At 39.8% G+C, this 20858-nt stretch overlaps 1 protein-coding gene across 1 annotated transcript in view; it reads left to right on the top strand.

Annotated features, from left to right (window-relative positions):
* pdzd2 (PDZ domain containing 2) overlaps positions 1-20858 on the top strand; it is a 422227-nt gene that overhangs the window by 72852 nt on the left and 328517 nt on the right. The window contains exons 2-3 of the mRNA XM_048530010.2: positions 8524-8630; positions 19019-19651. Of these exons, the coding sequence (XP_048385967.2) occupies positions 19167-19651 (485 nt within the window). The 5' untranslated portion in view covers positions 8524-8630; positions 19019-19166. The remainder of the gene's footprint in view (positions 1-8523; positions 8631-19018; positions 19652-20858) is intronic.

The following is a 20858-nucleotide window of genomic DNA, read 5'->3' as shown; positions in this document are numbered from 1 at the left end:
ACTGTTTGATTACGATTACGTTCCACTAGCATTTATGAAAATGTTCTTGAACATGTGCGCTATAAACCAAGATTTTAAAAGTTCCTAAAAGAAAACACATATGGCAATTCTTTCTAAATTACTCCATAAATATTAATACCGTACCCTATGATGTGAGTGGGACCAATGCTCTAAAATCCTCTTCTGTGTTCATTTTGGTCCAGTTTTGCAAATCCTGGCACTTTATCTGTGAAATATAAAGCTCTTTTCATATAACGTAGCCAGGTTGCCTAGAAATAGGTGGCAGTTCAATTAGCAGCTAAACAGAATAGAATTACTAATGATTTGAAATTTTCCAGCACTTTCTGTTTCTGAATTCTGTTTTGACTTAGGATTTTCAGCTTCAGCAGTTTTCTGGTTACTTCACAATGTGGTAGAATGTTGGATCAAGTCCTTATATTAAAAAGAGTCCTGCTGGGTATTTCATTTTGTATAAAATGAACTATATCAGAGTTGGAGAATAAAAGACTTCCCACTTTTAAGGGTGGAATTTTCCTTCCCTCGTGTGCCATGAGAAATAATAGGAACAGTGGGAAACTATGGAGAGAATAAGAACAATTTTGGTCACTTAACAGCAAGAACTTTCTTTGCCAGTTTTCCCCTTGATCCCTAAGTAGTGAGTTCAGAATTTTACCAATGAGCAACAACTACCTTATTTCCATACATTTGCATCTCATTCATCACCTATCTTGCCTTATTGATACACCAACTCAAATCCCCCTCCACTTCACCAAGAACCTAGGTGGTGCAAATTCACCAGAGCACGTACCTGACGGCTGCAGCTCACTGATTACTTGTTCTGGCCATCATTCAAATGTTCCTTCATAACTTCATAACAACATACCTGCTCAGTCCACAGTCACTAAACCTCTTGAGCTGCTGTCCATTCAAGTGGGCATTGACAAGCCTCAAACTGCACTACATCATCATGCCTGCTGTTAGAGCAATTCAGACACCAATTCGGATTTCCAGCACTTTGGAGTTCACAGACACCTATGACTGGCATTCTTCTGCCAGCTTGCTTTATATGCAGGGACACACACTCATTTCATGTGCTTACATAGGATCCATTTTATGGATCATCACTTGCTTTTGTAGCATTTACTTACTTTAGTATTTGTGTGGAAGTTTATAGCCTCTGTATACGCCATATTGCTTTCCTTGCGCACACTCATGACTTCAGTACTGACTTAAGGGGTGCTAGCCTTTGTACGGCTTGTACTGCTCTCAGTGCACAGGGTCTTTAGTGCTCAGTAGCAGCTGTCACTCTCTGCGGCTTGCATTGGTTTAACAGAGAGAGAGTCAGGTGGCTTGTGATGGCGGGAGCACTGAACAGTGAAAGAGGCAGACATGTCAATACATTATGTCACACCTGCAGTATGTATCAGTGCTGGTGCTGTGAGTCAATCCTGATGATAGGTGTTGAAGTTCCCCACTCGAAGTACATTCTGTACCCTTGCTACCGTTACTGCTTTCTCCAAATGGCATTCAACATGCATTAGTCTGGATTTGTGAGCCAAGGGTTAGTGGTACGTGGTAAGCATGAAAAAGTTTCATTGTTCATGTTTGATCTGATACCGTGAGACTTCATTGAGTCCAGGCGCAACTCCCTCCTGCCTGGATATCACTGTGCCACCACCTCTGCTGGGTCTGTCCAGCTGGTGGGATGACACATCAATAGATGGGGTTAGTGGTGTCCGGGATATTGTCTTTAATTTATGATTCCAGGGGTATGTCTATGTTGGGTTGTGCTTGGCCAATCTGTGAGACATCTCTCCCACTTTGGCATTAATCCAAAGTTGTTGAGTATGACTTTTCAGGATCGACGGCTGAGTTGGCCATTGTTGGTACCTCCATCAATACCAGATGGTCGGCATGTTATCTTTCCTTTTTTAAAACTTTTAGTAGTTGTTATAACTGAATAGCTTGTTAGGCCATTTCAGAGAGGAGTTAAGAGTCAACCACATTGCTGTAGATCTGAAGACACGTGTGCCATACCAGATAAGGACTGATGTTTTCTTTCTCTGAAGGTCACTAGTAAAAGAAATGGGTTTTTATGGCAATTGACAATAGTTTTACGGTCATCATCGAACTTCTGATTCCAGATCTTATTGAAGTAAGTTGAAACACCATAAGGTATTTAGGAGCAGAATTAGGCCATTTAGACCACTAAATCTGGTCCACCATTCGTTCATGGCAGATATGTTTCTCAACCCCATTTTCCTGCCTTCTCCTGTAATGCTTAATCCTATTACCGATCAATCATTGTCTTAAAGACATTCAGTGACTTGCCTTCACTGCCCTCTGTGCAATGAGTTCTACAGATGAATTACCCTCTGGCTGAAGAAAATCGTCACCTCAGCTGTAAAGGGCCATTCGTTCACTCCGAGACTATGCGCTAGGGTCCTAGTCTCTCCTACTGGTGGAAACAACTTCTCCAAGTCCACTCTGTCCATGCCTCTCAGAATTCTGTAAGTTTTGTTCAGATCTCCACTGATCCTTCTAAACTCCATTGAGTACAGACCCAGAGTCCTCCATTGCTCCTCATATTGATAAGCCCTTCATCTACATCCTTTCTTAGAAATTGGGCCCAAAACTGCTCACAGTATTCCAAATGTGGTCTGACCAGAGCCTTATATAGCCTCAGCAGTACACCTTAGTTCTTGTATTCGAGCCCTCTTGAAATGAATGCTAACATTGCATTTGCCACCTTAACTGCCAACTCAATCTGCATGTTAGCTGAAGGAGAATCCTGAACTAGGACTACCAAGGCCCCTTTGTGCTTCGGATTGCTGAAGCTTTTCCCTGTTTAGAAAACAGTCCAGGCCACTATTCTTCCTGCCAAAGTTCATAACTTCATACTTTCCCCCATTGTATCCTATCTGCTAATTCTTTGCCCACTTGCGTAGCACAGCTAAGTGCTTCACAGCCTCTCCGTGTCCTCAATATTACCTGTACCTGCACAGATCTTTGTGTTATCTGTCAACTTAGCAATGATGCCCTCAGTTCCTTCTCCCAGAATGTTGATTTGTATTGTGAATAATTGTGGTCCCAACATAGACCTAGCGGAACTCCACTAGTCAGCAGCTGCCATCCTGAAAAAGACCCTTTTATCCCCTCTCTCTGCCTTCTGCTCATCAGCCAATCCTCTATCAATAACAATACCTTGCCACTAACACTTTTTATTTAATTTAGCACCCTCCTGTTTGGCACCCTGTCAAAGGCCTTCTTGAGATCCCAATAGCGCATGTCTGCTGGCTCACCTCTGTCAAATTGCTCATTATTTCCTCAAAGAATTATAACAGTTTTGTCAGTCATGACCTCTCCTTCACAAAGCTGTGCTGACTTTGCTATATTTTACCATATACTTCCAAGTATGCTCCAATTTCATCCAAAATAATGGATTCTAAAATCTTGCTAATGACTGAGGTCAGTTAACTGGCATATAGTTTCCTGTTTTCTGCCTCCTTCCCTTCTTAAACAGGGTTGTCACATTGGCCATTACCCAGTCCTCAGAGACCCTCTGAGTGATTCCTTAAAGATCACCGCTATTGCCTCTACAATCTCCTCAGCTATCTCCGTCAGAACTCTGCGGTGCAGTCCATCTGGCCCAGGTGATTTATGGCCTTCAGACCTTCCAGCTTCCTCAGCACCTCTTTAGTGATGGCTACTATGCTCATCTCTGTCCTCTGACTCTCTTGAAGTTCTGGTATGTTGCTGGTGTATTTCACTGTGAAATTTCCACTGTGAAAACTGATGCCAAGTGCCTATTCAGTTCATCCACCATTCCTTTATTCTCCATTACTATTTCTCCAGCCTCATTTTCCAGTGGTCCGATGCCCACCCTTGTCTCTCTTACCTTTTTTGATGTCTAAAAAATCTCTCGCAATCATACTTTATATTACCAGCTAGCTTACTCTCATATTTCATCTTCTTGCTTTTTAAGTTGTTCTCTGCTGATTTTTAAGGGTTTCCCAATCCTCTAGTTTCCTACTAATCTTCACTACATTGTTTGTTTTTTCTTTGGCTTTTATGCTGCCCTTGACTTGCTTTGCCATCTCATCCTCCTCTTAGTAGGCTTCTTCTTCCTTGGGCTGAATTTCTGCTGTGTCTCCTGAATTAGCCCCAGAAAATGCTGCTGTTGCTGCTCCACCAATTAACTTTACAATTAGCAGAAATTATTGGGAAAACTCAGCAGGTCTGGCAGCATCTGTGGAGAGAAAGTGGAGTTAACCTTTTAGGTCTAGTGACACTTCTTCAGAACAAATCCCTATCCACTCAAATTCTACACTTTCTGACCTTCTTGTTATTGATTTTATTTCATTGCTTACCAACTAGGCATCCCTGCCCCCCCTCTGCCCATATACCTGTACTTTCAATTGGGCATGTATCCTTGGACATTTAATTCCCAGCCCTGATCCCTTTGGAACTATGCCTGTGTGATACCCACAACATGTACCTGCCACTTTAATCTGTGCTACAAGCTCATTGACCTTGTTTCATATACTGCATGCATCTAAGTACAAAACCCTAATTCCTGCATTAACTGTCCTCCTCCTCGTAGTTGTCTCCTTATCTGCTGTGCCTGAAGTTAGGTTTGTGAACCCTTCCAAACTCTTTGTTCTATTGCTTCTTCTAGAAACTTTAACCTCTGCTAATTTGATCTGCTGGGATGGAATTAACTCTATGTTCTTTACAATATTTGGGTCATTTTCTTTGACTGTGTGAAAGCTGGTAAATCACGTGCCAGCTCATCATCACTGCATTAAGGACAGATTAACAATCCCATTCTATGATCCCTCTAATGCCGTATGTTGCATTGAACTCCACATGCGGAAGTCAATTCTGTCATTGTGTCTGCCAAGATCTCAGCTGTTTGAATTTTTGTGCCAGAGTTTTGTTTTAAGAAACAGATGGGGACTTAACCGGCATCTTCCAAACTTCACCTGTAAATATCTTTGGGATTAACTGATGCCATTTTCCACAGGGGATAGCTCTTCATATCCTTCCCCAGTGGGAAGCTACAGATCTCAGGCAGTGGAAATCTCCACCATTCCTGCTTTCTGTAGGTGTTGGGTGCTGTCAACTATACTATGTTGCTTTGACAGCTTCTTATCATAAACCTTCAGTGGTGTTCAAAAGACCAGTCCATTACTGTTCAAATTACATTTGACCATTGAAGCCAGATTCTGGAGTCTGACCAGATATCTTTGGAGTTTTTATCGCCTATATACTAGAGAACTCAAAGGTTCCTGTGTCCTTCCAAGATCATCAGGCCATTGAGAAATTATTTATTCAGTGGATGAGGGCATCACTGGCTAGGCCAGCATTTATTACCCATTCCTTATTGCCCAGAGAAAAGTTAAGAGTCAACCATATTGCAGTGGTCTAGAGTCACATGTAGGCCAGACTAGGTAAGGATGGCAGTTTCCATCCCTAAAGGACATTAGACATTATTGAAATTGCTGGAATTTAGTTACGTGACCCCTGAAGTACTGAGAAGTTTTGATTTCCTTATCTCGAGAAAGATATTATTACACAGAGGAAGTGCAATAAACATTCCCAGATTGGCAGGTCTGTCCTGTGAAGAGATTGGTCAACCTGGGCTTGTGTTCCATAGAATTTTGAAGAATGAAAGATGACTTAATTGAAACCCACAAAATATATAAAGTAATAGATAAGATGATTCCCTGGTTGTGAAGTTTAGAACTGGGGAGCACAAATTAAAAACAAGGGGATGCTATTTACAACTGAGATGATGAAGGATCTTTTTACTGAGAGTGGCAGATTATAGGCATTCTGTACCTCAGGAAGCTGTAGAAGCCGAGTCTTTGCCTGTACTTAAACTAGAGGTTGATAAAATTTTATCAGTAGTGTAAAAGGTAATGGGATAGTGTGATTAAAAGGCATTGGAGTTTTTGATCAGCCATGATAGCATTAGACTCGACCAGCTCACTGATCCTCACCTATTTCTGTATTCCTGTGTTGCAATGTCTGGTGATTTTGTGTATCTGTCTCTGTACAAGTAGATGTTGCTACATTGTCCAGTTAACGCTAATGCAAACCAGGCGGTGTACAGTCTCCTCAGTTGTATATGCAGCTTAAACAAAGACTGTACCAGAACATGTGGTACGCTTCCAGCCACATCCACTTTATGTCTACTAACTGCTGCGCCTATATGGTCTAGCATAGTTGATAAAAGTTAATTATTTTTCTAACTAAATGAGGCTCTTGTACAAAACATGGATAGTTTATTGCATGTTAGCAACTATTTATATTAATCGTAGACATTGTTACAGAGACCCTGAGGAGGTCTTGGATTCTGGGTCTTACTCCTTCGAGTTCTTGAACTATACTGCCCACAAATCAATATGATACCATCATAACAAATGGTGTTGAAGGAACCCTTCCAGACCCATTTGCAACACTTTTTACTATAAGAACATAAGAACTAGGAGCAGGAGTAGGCCATCTGGCCTCTCGAGCGTGCCCCGCCATTTAATAAGATCACGTCTGACCTTTGAGACTCAACTCCACTTAACCGCCTACTCACCATAAACCTTAATTCCTTTACTGTTCAAAAATGTATCTCGCCTTACCTTAAAAACATTCAGTAACGTAGCTTCAACCACTTCACTGGACATGGAATTCCACAGAATCACAACCCTTTGGGTGAAGAAGTTTCTCCTGACCTCAGTCCTACTTCTGCTTCCCTTTATTTTGAGGTGATGCCCTCTAGCCCTAGTTTCACCTGCTAGCGGAAACAACCTCCCTGCCCCCACTTTATCTATTCCCTTCATAATCTTATCAGTTTCTATAAGATCTCCCTTCATTCTTCTGAATTCCAGTGAGTATAATCCCGGTGTCCTCAGTCTCTCCTCATTATCCAACCCTCCCAACTCTGGAATCAACCGAGTAAATCTCCTGTGCACCCCCTCCAGTACTAGTATATCTTTTCTTGAGTAAGGAGGCCAAAATTGCACACTGTACTCCAGATGTGGCCTCACCAGGACCCTATACAGCTGCAGCATAGTCTCCTGTTTTTAAACTTCATCCCTTGAACAATGGCAGACAAAATTCCATTTGGCTTTATAATCAGCTGCTGCGCCTATGATTCATGCACAAGGACAGCCAAGTCCCTCTGCACAGCAGCGTGCTGCAATTTTTAAAGCACAGCCCATTTTGCTGTTATTCCTACCAAAATGGATGACCTCACACTTATCAATATTGTACTCCATCTGCCAGACCTTTACCCACTCACTTAGACTATCTATATCCCTCTGCAGACATTCAGTGTCTTCTGCGCACTTTGCTCTACCACTCACCTTAGTGCAAATTTTGACACACCACATTTAGTCCCCAACTCCAAATCATCCATGTAAATTGTAAACAATTGAGGTCCCAACACTGATCCCTGAGGCACACCGCTAGCCACTGACCACCAACCTGAAAAACACCCATTTACCCATATTCCTACCAAAATTGTAGAATAGATATAACTTATCTGTACTTTCCTGGTTTCTTCCTCCCTTTCAAAATTTCGAACAGATCTATGAAACCAGGGAGTGTTTTACTGTGTTAAGGGTGCTGATAAATGCAAGGAATTATTGTTGTCCAGTTTAGTTTGACACCAATAGTTTATTTTAGCTCTACCCTCTTCAGGGAATACTGAGTTGTTTCCTGCAATTGAAACAAAATTTCAAAACATATATTTTAGAGGAAGATTAGGCTTTAATAAAAAATATTTCTCACCAACAGCAAAATTAGATGAATTGCATGCAAGAAATCTTTCATTCACCGACCGCTGTAGCCAGAGACCGTTAAACTTTGGTTTCATGAATTTAATTATTTTAGTGGACAAAAAAAATTGTATAAATAGTACTTGTTCAGTGGATCAGTGCATCGCTGACAAGACCAACTTTTACTTTGATCCCTAAACAATTGTGTGGTTTGTTAGATAATTTCAGAAGGCAGTTAAGATGCATCCATATTACTGTAGATTTGGTATCGCATTGAAACAAATCAGATAAGGACAGATTTCTTCTCCTAAATAAGATATGTGAACCAAACAGGGTTTTACAACAGTGTGGAAGTTTCCTGATCACCATTGTTGATACCAGCCATTATCACTGATACAATTTCATTCAGATTTATACTCCTTTGATGTCATAGTGGGTTTTGAACTCATGCATCTGGGTTAGTATTCCAATTATATAACCACTATATAACAGTACTGTCATTTAGTTATTTCTGTGCCCATTTTGTGAGTGAGAATAGAATATAACTCAATAAGCCTGTGTGCATTACTATCATATTTTTGAAAGGCAATATTAACTAAAGCTGCTCACTGCATTGTCAATCAATTAGTATACTGTAACTTGTTACAAAATGAAAATATGGCTAAGCCAGTGAAAGTGTAGTCAAGTCCCTGTTCTGGTCACTGAAACTCTCTTCTGAACCATCACTTGGCTTTTGTTCTTTCAGGTGTTTATAGACCTGCTGCATTTCTAGTATTTTCTGCCTCTTGACAGTAAAACAATAGGAAACAATTAGTCGAGGAGTTGATCCACAATTGTCGCAGTGTCTCAATGGTGAGTAAAAGAGGTTCATCACTTGTTCATAACTTGCATTGAAACTGTTTGAGACTTTATAACAGTTGTTTTTTATGATCTTGGATTTGAGCTCAAAATCTCTGAGTTGTTCATCCAATACCATAGTCATTTACAGTACCACATTGAAATGGGACTTTTGTTTCCTTTGTGTATATAGACAAAATAATTGGTCACTGACCTGGGAATCTCAAATTATGGGACACTCATTTACAACTGAGATGTGAACAAATTTCTTCTGTGAGGATAGTGAGGTCTTGAATTCTTTACCCCAAAGACTTGTGAATCACAGAGTCATAAGGTGCACAGTATTTGCTGTGAAAATAACATAGGTGTGTTATGCCAGAGAATAATTGCCTTAGACGAGAGATTGGAACACTACTGGGAAATCAACATGTACGTACATGTGTATGTATTTAGTTATATGTTGATGTACATTGTAACATACTCAACAAGTTCAGTGGATGCCATAAACCACAGGTTGAAAGCTGTGAGTTCTTTCAGAAGCCAGTTGAACCTGACAGCTTTATTACTGTTTTTATTGCGCACTCGTAACTGGTGATCCAAGCGAGCAATACGTAAAGTACAGCATACCTTATGCACTTCTTCAAGAAAATGTGCAAGTTTTCATTTAAATTAATGTTTTTACCTTGTGAACCCCTGCTACATTATTCAGTAACAGTTAAAAGGAATAGCAGAGTCAGGATAAAACCTTGTGGTGTGACAGTGATATGAATAGGAAGAGAAGGAGACATTCCCTTTTACTCTAAGCATGTTTACCTGAAAGATTTGTGTACATTTTAGATACTGATTTATAAATAATTAATAGAATTTGATGAAACAGCTTGTGGTAGGAATTTTAGGAAATTTCATATCTACTAGACAAAATTGGCTTTCTATACTGAGTGTACCTGATTGATAGTACACTTCGCAGGATCTCGAAAGATAGTAACCTTAAACCTGATAATATTACAGGTGATCATATTGAACTTTATTTACTTCAAAGAAAGACAGGACTGGAGACAAAATTTGAAAACTCACTGGGTTGGATTAACTTGCTGTCGGGTTCCATCTCCTCATGATGTTGTCAGAGGCGACATCAACGTGACAATATCTGCCTGACAGTATTGAGTAGGCAAATTGTGTAAATTAAATACCAGTTAAGCAGCATAGTGAGAGTGTTGTGAGATCTTATGAAAGTTGCATGGTACCCATGTTTTGTCAGCACCTTGGCTATTCATCAGAGCTGATGGCGCAGCATGTGACCATTTAGGAATTAAAGTTACATTTCGTTCTCACTATAATGAGGGTAGGCAACAGGGATGATCTCTTGCATTGGGTGAACTTTCATGGGGAAATGCTACTGTTGTTGTAACTGTTGGGTTGTCTTCATCATCATATTCTGACAGGAAGACCAGGCTAAACACACCACAACAGTGAGTTTAGGTAGCAGACTTGACGTTTACTTATCCAGTGCTCAGCTAGACCTCAGCAGCGTGGGGAGCGACAGAGCACCTCAAAGGCAGCAATGCCAGAGATGGGTTGGATGAGTGTCAGGATGATTAAAAGGGCAACCCTTAACCAAGGATTTACAGGTAATGGCACATCTCTCTAATTGCTATGATATCCCCGTACCATGTGCCCAACCATGCCCTGAGTTCATCTGCCTTACCTGTTAGGCTTCTTGCATTGAAATAGATGCAGTTTAATTTATCAGTCCTGCCTCATTCTCTGCATTGCTCCTGCCTGCCCTGACTGTGTGATCTACTCCTTTCTCTAACTGTACCAGTTTCAGACTGATTTCTTTCCTCACTATTTCTCTGTCCCCTTCCCCGACAACCCCATTTATTCATTTAAATCCTCCCTAGCAGTTAAAGCAAATACCCCCACAGATATAGTCCCCTTCCAATTCAGGTGCAATTCTTCCTTTTTATACAGGTCACTTCTACCCAGAAGAGATTCTAATGATCCAAAAATGCAAATCCTTCTCCTCTGCACCAGCTCCTCAACCATGTGTTTATCTGTTCCATCATCCTATTCCTACCCTCACTAGCTCATGGTCAGGTTTGGAGGGTTTAAGCTATGGGGAGAGGCTAATGGGCTGGGGCTATTTTCCTGGGAGTGTTGAAGGCTGAGGGGTGACCTTATGGAGATTTATAAAATCGTGAGAGGCATCGATAGAGTAAATAGACAAAGTTTTTTCCCTGGGGTAGGTTAGTCCAAAACCAGAGGGTATAGGCTTAAGGTGAGAGGGGAAAGATTTAGAAGGGACCTATGAGGAAACTTTTTCACATTAAGGGTGCTGCATGTATGGAATGAGCTGCAAAGGGAAGTATTGGAGGCTGATAAGATTGTAGCATTTAAAAGGTATTTGGATAGGTATATGAATAGGAAGGTTTCTAGAGATATGGAGTAGTTGGTGGCAAATGGGACTAGATTTATCTCGGATATCTGGTCAGCCTGGACGAGTTGGAGTGGAGGATCTGTTTCCATGCTGTATATGTGTATGACGTACCAGAGAAGCAGTGCCATAGAAGGCCATGTATCATACCCACACTCTTCAGGATGAAGACCTCAAACCCCAAAGAACGTGTGGAGGTTCAGTACCAGTGGCTGTGAAGGTGACAATTGCTGTGAGTTTTTAGTCACGGGTTTCTTTCAGGCATCATCTAGAGATATTTGTATAATCTGCCAACCTGCACATTATAGGTGACAGGTAAAGAGATGGTGCATTTGAATTTTCCAAGGATGTAGCTAGTTCCTATGAGAATGTAGCCAAAATAGCTGAAATACTTTTCAAGATTGCTTTGCTCAAAGTGGAGGAATTCACTGTAACATTTTGGATACCCAGAGGTCCGGCCTCAAGGCTTATTTATACCTGCTATCCTTAGTATAATAAACAATACCTGCAGGTTAATGATGGCACTTCTAGGTTACTTGGCATTGAGGGAACAAAATACTTTCCAATAGATCATGGGCTCTAGCTGGCTGCAGCAGCCGTTGGCCATTGAGTGCAGTCTTTGAGGCCGTAGACCATGGTAAATCAAATGATGGTACTGAAGCCTATGGCTGTTTCAGCCTGAAAGTCCCCATCAATTTAAAAATTAATATATTCATCAGACATAGTCACTAGGGCATCAGTCACTACTTTGGGTCAAAGAGTCATATAGCGTAGAAACAGATGCTATGGCCCAACTCGTCCATGCCAATCAGGTTTCCTAAATTTACGTAGTCCCATTTGCCTGTGTTTGGCCCATGTCCCTCTTAAACTTTTCTATCCATGCACCTGTCCAAATGTCTTTTAATTGTTGTAATTGTAATTTCTTCTACCACTTCCCTTGGCAGCTCATTCCATATATGCACCATCCTCTCTACGAAAATGTTGCCGCTCTGGTCCCTCTTAAATCTTCCCCCTCTCACTGTAAACCTATGCCCTCTCGTTTTGGACAGCCCTACCCTGTGGAAAAGGCCTTGGCTATTCACCCTATCCATGCTCCTCATGATTTTATAAACCTGTGTAAGGTCACTCCTCAGCCTCCGACACTCGGGAAGAAAAAGACCCAGCCTGTCCAGCCTGTCCTTATTACTGAAATCTTTCAGTCTCAGTAACATCCTTGTAAATTATTTTTGCACCTCTTCCAGTTGTAGGAGCGAAACCCTGACAGGGGACAAAGACACAGGAGGCAGGCAAAATTCAGGCGCGTGGCAATATTTATTCAAGCTGTCAATTGATCGTGCAGGGAGAGGGCAAAAGACTCCCCCCACCAAAAAAGTCTGGCCTTGATGTGAGGATACCGTTATCCCCTTAATCTTTGACTCAGAACGTAAGAGAGATCAATGATGCTGTCATTTTCCCCATGGGATACAGTATTTTTATACATTTTATGTTATAATAATCACATACAATGTGGTCACTGTGCCCTCTCCCTTATTCTATCCAACCACTCCTGTGAAACACCTAATCAATGATGGACACTCCTAGGGATAGTCCCAGGTTCCCTGTGATCTTGTGATGTTTTAACAGATGTTGTAATCACCAGGTCTTGGGATCTTTCAATATATCCTATTAATTTGCATTGTAGAGTTACTAGATATACTCCTTCAGACATGTCCCAGACTTGCTTATCTCTAAGAACTGCTTGAATTCTGTTATTCATTGTATTCACTTGTTATTGCAATCAAATTCTGTTATTTATCCTATATTTCCCACTGTCCTAATTTTAAAAGACACAAAAGGCAGTTGATTCTGACCAATTGCTATAAGATTCACACTATTAATTCTATTATAAATTTAGTTATATGTAAAGTTTTATATCTACCCTTACGGTTGGCATTCTTTAGTTAATGAATTGTGGACAATTTGTATCTCATAGTGTGCACTAAGTATCCCGTTAGTAATAAAGGGAAAGCTTCCCAAGACTAATTAACTTTCACATCTATATTTGAATCATTTCCCCTGATGTCTTTACTGATCTTCATATTTTGTTATATAAGTGTGTTTATAATCACATTGAAATCTATCTTTCTGATTACCTGAAGAATCTTTAACGAGAACCTATTTCTTAATATTGTGAATAATTTCAAAGAAACAACTAATTACTGCAAAAAGCCATTTTCTGTTGGTTTCACAGCTGCACCGTGACCTAGGCTGGCTGCATACTATCTTCTGGGATGAGATTTATACCCCTTGTCCTAACTAACCTTTTTCACCTAATGGGACAATATTCTTTCATTAATGAAGTGTAGAATCAATCACTATCGTAGTTTAAAGAACTTGTTGATCCTCTTGAGTTTTGAGTCATTATCCAATAAGTTAATTTGTATTTGTAATTGGGGGAGCTTACTTTTCCTTTCATTGTTTGTTGCAAATCTTCAAGCTTCGGTGCTTGGACGTTTCTAATCAAACTGCCTATAACAAATCTTTTTACTGCAGTTTCTTGTGCCTGGTTCCTTTTGCCTCGGAATAATCCCTTCTCAAAGGTACCATTGTGTCTCACTTTAATGCTGGAGCAGGCTTTCAATTCTGTTCAACCACATATCAGCCATTTTGTGCAGGGCTAGAAGGACAGCTTAGCTGTCAGCCATTTTGTATATTCAAATATGAGCAGCCCGAACACCGGTTTAATAACATCCTTCCTAAAGCAGGGAGAACAGAATTATATGCAGTACTCCAAATGTGGCAGTTACAAGATTGATTCTAACATGTACCCGATAGCAGACATCAAGATAATTGGCCCATGGAACTCCTTCCCTTCTTCAGTAGATGGGTTGTATTTGCTCCTTTCCAGTTTGTTGGAGCATTTCATGAATATAGGGAATTTTGGAAAAATAACCTCGAAGTATTTCCATCTGGTTTGGGAGACTTGTGAACCCACAGCTCCATCAGTTTGCACAATACCGCTGCCCTCATGATTGTAATTTCATTTAGATTTTCTCTCCCTTCCACCTCCTGATTTTCAGCTTTTACTGAAATGTTTTCTGTACCCTTTATAGTGAAGACCAAAGCAAAGTACCCTGACCCTGACCCTGACCCTAATCCTGACCCTGACCCTGACCCTTCTGATGAAGGGTATAGGCCCGAAACGTCAGCTTTTGTGCTCCTAAGATGCTGCTTGGATTGCTGTATTCATCCAGCTCCACACATTGTTATCTCTTCACTCCAGAATGAGTGTTGTGATTGAATAGAACAAGTGATTTGTTAGAATACTAGAGTTGTGCTGCTGTTGTGTGGAGGCATTGGCCTAGTAGTATTATCGCTGGGCTGTTAATCCAAAGACCCAGGTTCAAACTGTGGACCTGGGTTAAAATTGTGCCATAGCAGATGATGGAATTTGAATTCAGTAAGTATCTAGAATCAAGAGTCTAATGGTGGCCATGAATTCAATGCCAATTGTCACGAAAATCCCATCTGATCCACTAATATCCTTCAGGGAAGGAAACTGCCAACATTACCTGGCCTGACCTACTTGTGACTCCAGACCCACAGCAATGTGGTTAACTCTTAACTGCCCTCTGGGCAATTAGGGATAGGCAATAAATGCTGCCTAGTTAGCGACACCCTCATCCCGTAAAATAATTAATGAAAGATTATCCTTTATTGCTTTTATTAGGGCTGCTTTCAGGCCAGCTCCAACTCTGATTTCACAGATTATTGAGCAGATGATGTTCATTGCAAAAAGACTAATTGGACATTTCAGTAAGAATGGAAAAGAGAGAGAAGTAGGTGGAGGAATTCAGAAATCACTAGATACAGCAATCAGAGATAAAGTTAGTGGGGAGCAATAACCTGTTCATTGATAGTTCGTTTAGGTTCTGCCAGAATCACTGAGCACCTTCTCATTACAGCCTTAGTTCAAACATGGATAAAACAACTGAATTCCATCAAGGCTTCAATGAGCCCTTGCAAATGTGGAGTCACTAGGATAAAGGGGCAAAAGTCTGCTAGCTGGAGTCATACCTAACAGAAGGAAAGATCTTTATGGTTGTAGGAGGTAAACCCTCTCATTCCCAGGACATCTCTGTAGGGATTCCTTGATATAGCATCTCAGAGATGAACAACTTCTGTAACTTCATCAATGACCTTCCCTCCATCATAAGGTCAGAGTAGGATGTTCGCCAAGGATTGCACAATGTTTAGCAGCATGATGACCTTTTAGAAACTGAGGTGTTCCATGTTTGAATGCAGCAAGACCTGGACAATATTCAAGCTTGATCTGGCAAGTATGGCTTTCAAGCAAACCTGATACTTCCAAACACAATAATAGATAACAAAGTGTGAAGCTGGATGAATGCAGCAGGCCAAGCAGCATCTTAGGAGCACAAAAGCTGACATTTTGGGCTTGAAGCTTTTGTGCTTCTGAGATGCTGTTTGGTCTGCTGTGTTCATCCAGCTCCACACTTTGTTATCTTGGATTCTCCAGCATCTGCAGTTCCCATTATCTCTGATCACTTCCAAACACAATGTCAGCTTCTGTGCAGTGGTAGATTGCAAGTTTTACTGAAAAGTAATAATGGTACAAAAAGAGTATAATTTATGACTTGTGCATTCCAATGGGGTGAAAGGGAAATTGGGTTACATTAACGGAAACACCAGCTGTGATTTTATGTAGTCAGATTCAGTGCCACTTTTATTTAAAACACCTGCACCAGATTGCCTGAAGACAGCCAAACCATAGAAATAGGTTCAGTTATGATCATTTATGGTAGTAAAAATGGATCACAATTTGATAATATTTAAGAATGGCACAAGAAAGCAAAGGAATTGTTACAAGCTTGTTAAGCGACACAACAGAAATTCATGAATGCATAAATTGCTTTCATATGGTGTTAGAGGTTAGGAATGTGTTTTTTTTCCACACATATAAAGCAACAGTATTCTTTTTTATGGTAAACTAAATGAAAAGGAGTTTGAAAATTAAATCCATTGAACTTTACAGTTGGCAATTAAAATGAAATGTAAGAGATATTGATACAGTCATTAGTTTTCACTTTGCATCCTGTTTGCATAAGGGGTCAGTCTCCATTAATGAAGCAGCTTGAATGGTGTCATTATCTTTCCTCTAAAGTGCTACACACATTTCTATGCTTCAGATCTCCTGAAGATGTACATAAATTATGAGTTAATTCAGCCATTGAGCACTCTGGAATTCTTCAGACCATAATTACATAGGAGCAGAAAATAGGCTATTTGGTGCATTGAGTCTGCACTGCCATTCAATCATGGTTAATAAGTTTCTCAACTCCGTTCTTCCACTTTCTCCTGTAACTCTTGATCCCCTTGACAATCAAGAACCTGTCGATCTCTGCATTAAATATACGAAATGACCTGGCCTCCACAGCCTTCTGTGGCTGTGAATTTCATAGATTCACCACTCTTGGCTGAAGAAGTTTCTCCTTATCTCTGTTCTAAATAGATTCACCACTCTTGGCTGAAGAAGTTTCTCCTTATCTCTGTTCTAAAAGGTCTTCACTTTACACTAAGGCTGTGCCCTCAGGTCCTAGTCTCTCCTACCAATGGAATCATCTTCCCAATGCCGACTCTGTCCAGGTTGTTCAGTATTCTATCAGTTTCAATTAGATCCCTCCTCATCCTTCTAAACTCCGAGTATAGATCCAGACTCCTCAAATGTTCCTCCTATGTTTAGCCTTTCATTGCTGGGATCATTCTCGTGAAGCTCAGCAGGTCTGGCAGCATATGTAAAGGAAAAGACAGAGTTAACGTTTGGGTCTGGTGACCCTTCCTTAGAATTAAAGGGTCACTGGACCCGAAATGTTAACTCCGTCTTTTCCTTCATAGGTGCTGCCAGACCTGCTGAGCTTTTCCAGCAACTTTGTTTTTGTTCCTGATTTACAGGATCTGCAGTTCTTTCAGTTTCATTCTTGCGAATCTCCCCTGGACCCGCTCCAGGGCTAGTACATCCTTACTCAAGTATAGGGCCCAAGATTGCTCACAATATTCTAAATATGGTCTGACCAGAGCGTTATAAAGCCTCAGAAGTACACCTCTGCTTTTATATTCTAGTGCTCTCAAAATAAATCTTTTGCCATACTTCCTTCTTAAACAGGAGGATTTCATTAGCAATTATCCAGCCCTCTGGGACCCTCTCTGACTCCAGTAATTCCTGAAAGATCCCCACTAATGCCTCCAGTATCTGTTCAGTTATCTTTTTCAGAACTCTGGGGTGTAGTCCAACTGGTCCTGGTTATGTATTCACCTTCAGACCTCTTCACTTAAAATTTATCACCTTCCTTGCAAAAATTTCTTGCTCATTGACACCCGGATTCCTGTGCTTGTGCAGGAAATTAGATCGCTTAAGTCATGTCACCATAAGAGCAATCCATGTCACTCTCCCATTGACTCCAAGTCAGATCTACAGAGATGCTAACTTGCTGTATTTAAAACATTGACTTGTCTTTTTCAGTGAAATATCACTGGCTAGACCTCCATACTGGACATTTGCTTTTGTGTTCTTGAATCAGTGACTGAATTAAAATGGTGCAGAATGAATACTCTTTCTTTTCCTTTAATGATCGTGCGTCTTCTCCAATTGACCTGATAGATTTTGGATACATGTGTGGGGCTTCACAGATATGGTGTAGCATTTTAGTGCAGTAATTTATTAGGTTAACAAAAGGAATAGCTTTTTTCAAAAAATAATTTATGATTGAGATTCTCCTGAATACTTGTGCTGTAAGTAATGATGCGTCTGATTCCTGAAAACCACATTAAAAAAGAAATTATAGAGTAACTGCCTTACGTAATTATACCATGCTCTTTTTTTTATCTCTGGCGCTTTATTGCCATCCCACCAATCACCAAAAGCAAATTTTTGTAGAAGATATTGTAACTCATTTTCTATTGAAATCAATTGTGCTTGTCGTTTTCTTGTATTTAAGCCATTACAAAGTCAGGTAAGTTTGCTTTGTGGCATGATATTCATATTATAATGCAGTTACAGAGTTTTATTTTTGAATGGCACAAGTCCGAGCTTCTTAAAGATTTATGTAGTAATTCACCACATTAGAATCTCCCAGAGTGATTCATAGCCAATGAAATGTGTTGAAATACAAGTACAGTAGCCACTATGCACACAGCAGGTTCCCATAAACACCATGTGATAACAACAAGATTATATGTTGTCGTGATAATGGTTGATGTATGAGTATTAGCCAGGATACTGGAAAAAATGCTCTGCACTTCTTTAGTTACTGCCAGGGAACCCTTTTTGTTTGAAAAAGCAGCTAGCAGTTCAGGTTACAATCTGAAGAAGCCATTGGACTCAATACGTTAATCCTGTTTCTGTCTGCAGAGATACAGTCAGACGTAGTGAGTTTCTCAAGTGCTTTTTGTTTTAATTTCAGTTTACTGTCCTGTTGGTCAAAGTAATAGCAGCAACACAGCCTCAGTTCTGCACTGGAGTGCCGGCCTAGATGTTGTGCTGAGATCTCTGAATGGGTTGTAAACACAATCTTCTGGCACAGAAGTGAGATTACCAGGATATGAACCATTTTACATTAACCATTCTGAGATGCAAGGAGTGATAACCGCATAGAAAAAGAAAGACTGATGAAAATAATATTGTATTATACTTTCTGATGAGGAAATTGATATCATCGCCAAAATAATTCTTTAAATTCTTTCCTTGAATTTTGTTATTGTTCTGAACTGTTGTTGTCCTTTTTTTGAAAAGGCCTTGGGGGAAGCTAAAGATGAAGCTATGTCCTATGACCAGTCATTTTTCTCCTGAGACGTTCTAGATTACATCCTGCCCAATTCAGTATGTTTATTTTATAAATGTAGGCTTTAGAGCTGCTTCTGCCACAATAACAGAGTAATTTTGTTGTCCACCCTTTTTTTGTACCTGCACCAGGAAAGAACATCATGATACATCAACAAAGATTTGTTAAAGTGAGAGAGCCTAAAGGGGCTATCTGTACTTACCTGAAGATTTATGATCCATGTACAAGCAACATGTTTTCCACCAGTTGGGATAATGTGGAAATTCTGAAGGACCCACAATGCCAATAACTGCAGAAAGTGCTAAGCTCTATCTCCCCCTCCTAGAACGCTGGCTTCATATTAAGCTGAGGGAAGAACAGCAAACTCCAGGATTTCAGCTGTGCCAGTCAGCCATTCAGATGCTTTGTGAATACATATACTTAAATTTTGGAGTAGAAGCAAGTGCTGTGCTGCCTGACCAAAAGGAAAGGGAAGATTTTGAAATTTGTACAGCTCATTTGACCCGAGCAAAGGAAGATGAAGGTAACCTCGGAGTACGTTTTGGGAACGTCCCAATCTATTGGGAATCTCCAGGTAATCAAGAAAACAGAAAATCAAGAGAAAAAAAAAGTAGCAAAGGCCCTGTATTAGATGTTGGATATATCTGGGTGACAGAAATCAAGAAGCATAGTCCTGCTGCAAAGTGTGAGAAGATTAAAATTCGAGATGAAGTGTTGTTGTTGAATGGACAGTTGATGGTTGGTGTTGATGTTGCAGGTGCCAGGTAAGCACTGAATATCCTAAAAATATTGTTTGAAGATTTCCTAATTTTTGTGTGCTCATTTAATTATGTATGTCAAGAATTAGGCTGACTAATTCTGATGTAATCATCTTTAAAGCTCAGTATAAACATGCACAACATAAACAGTAGACCACCCATGAAGAGAAATTAATATAACTATTTACTTAACTTTACATATTTATGTATGTGCCTATAGCTTCATAACTAAAGCTCTGTATTATGTATTGAACATTTTCTATGGTTAATATTTCAAATGTTGTCTATGGTGTGCAATTTGAGCCTTAGGTGCTGGCAATGGAATGGTTCTCACATTTCTGTGGATGTGTGAGACTCAGGTGTTGATTTATGAAGAAAAGGACATGTGTGAAAACATTATTTTGCACCTGGTTAGAAAAGGAGTCAAAACTATTTTTTAATATCTAATTAGCTCTTTTAAAGATAATTCCCTTATACTTTGGATTTCAGGAATTTGTCTTAATCTCTTGTGATGTGTTTAATTGTGTTTACATTTATGTGTAATTAATATTAATTGATTTGCTTCTCAAGAATGTGCATAATTAATCTATATTTCTAATACTTATTTTATAAATATTGTATAAGATATTTCTGGTTACAAAGAAGTGAAAATTGCAATTTTTATTAGAGGGAGATACAGATTGAGTTTCTACTTTATGGAGTAATTTGAGGCAAGTAGCAAAGATCCATAAAGTAAAAACTAGATGAGAAAGGGAATAGTAAGTATATTAATAGGGTTAGATGAAGTAAGTTGGAATATAGCCTGACATTGTACATGGTATGAATCCCCACTTATAACAGAACTCACCCTTTCCCAGTCGATTTGCAGCTTTAGGTCCTTTTTAACAATCTTCCTCCACTCATAACAAGTGTGTTATTAGAGAGAATGCTGTAATTAACCTAACAATTTCCTATGAATGTTAGTGTTTTAAATTTATATAGTTTGTTAAGACAGCCTTTTTCATTAGTGCAACATAACCTTAATGCAGTGATTGTTGTACAAAACTTCTTTCTGAGAAAATATAATTGACTTTGTACTTAGGAACACGTCAACCCAGAGAAAATTGAAAATTACTGTCTCAAAGGTATTTAACACAAAAGGGTCCATTTTGCTCCTGATACTATTGTATACAGATGTACTTCATAGATTTAATCTTGCCCGTACCTAACTGCG

Source organism: Stegostoma tigrinum, chromosome 1 (assembly GCF_030684315.1).
Source record: "Stegostoma tigrinum isolate sSteTig4 chromosome 1, sSteTig4.hap1, whole genome shotgun sequence".
In the NCBI taxonomy this organism is placed as follows: domain Eukaryota; kingdom Metazoa; phylum Chordata; class Chondrichthyes; order Orectolobiformes; family Stegostomatidae; genus Stegostoma; species Stegostoma tigrinum.
The sequence above is the reverse complement of the archived record's forward strand: the minus strand, read 5'-3'. Positions and strand labels throughout refer to the sequence as shown.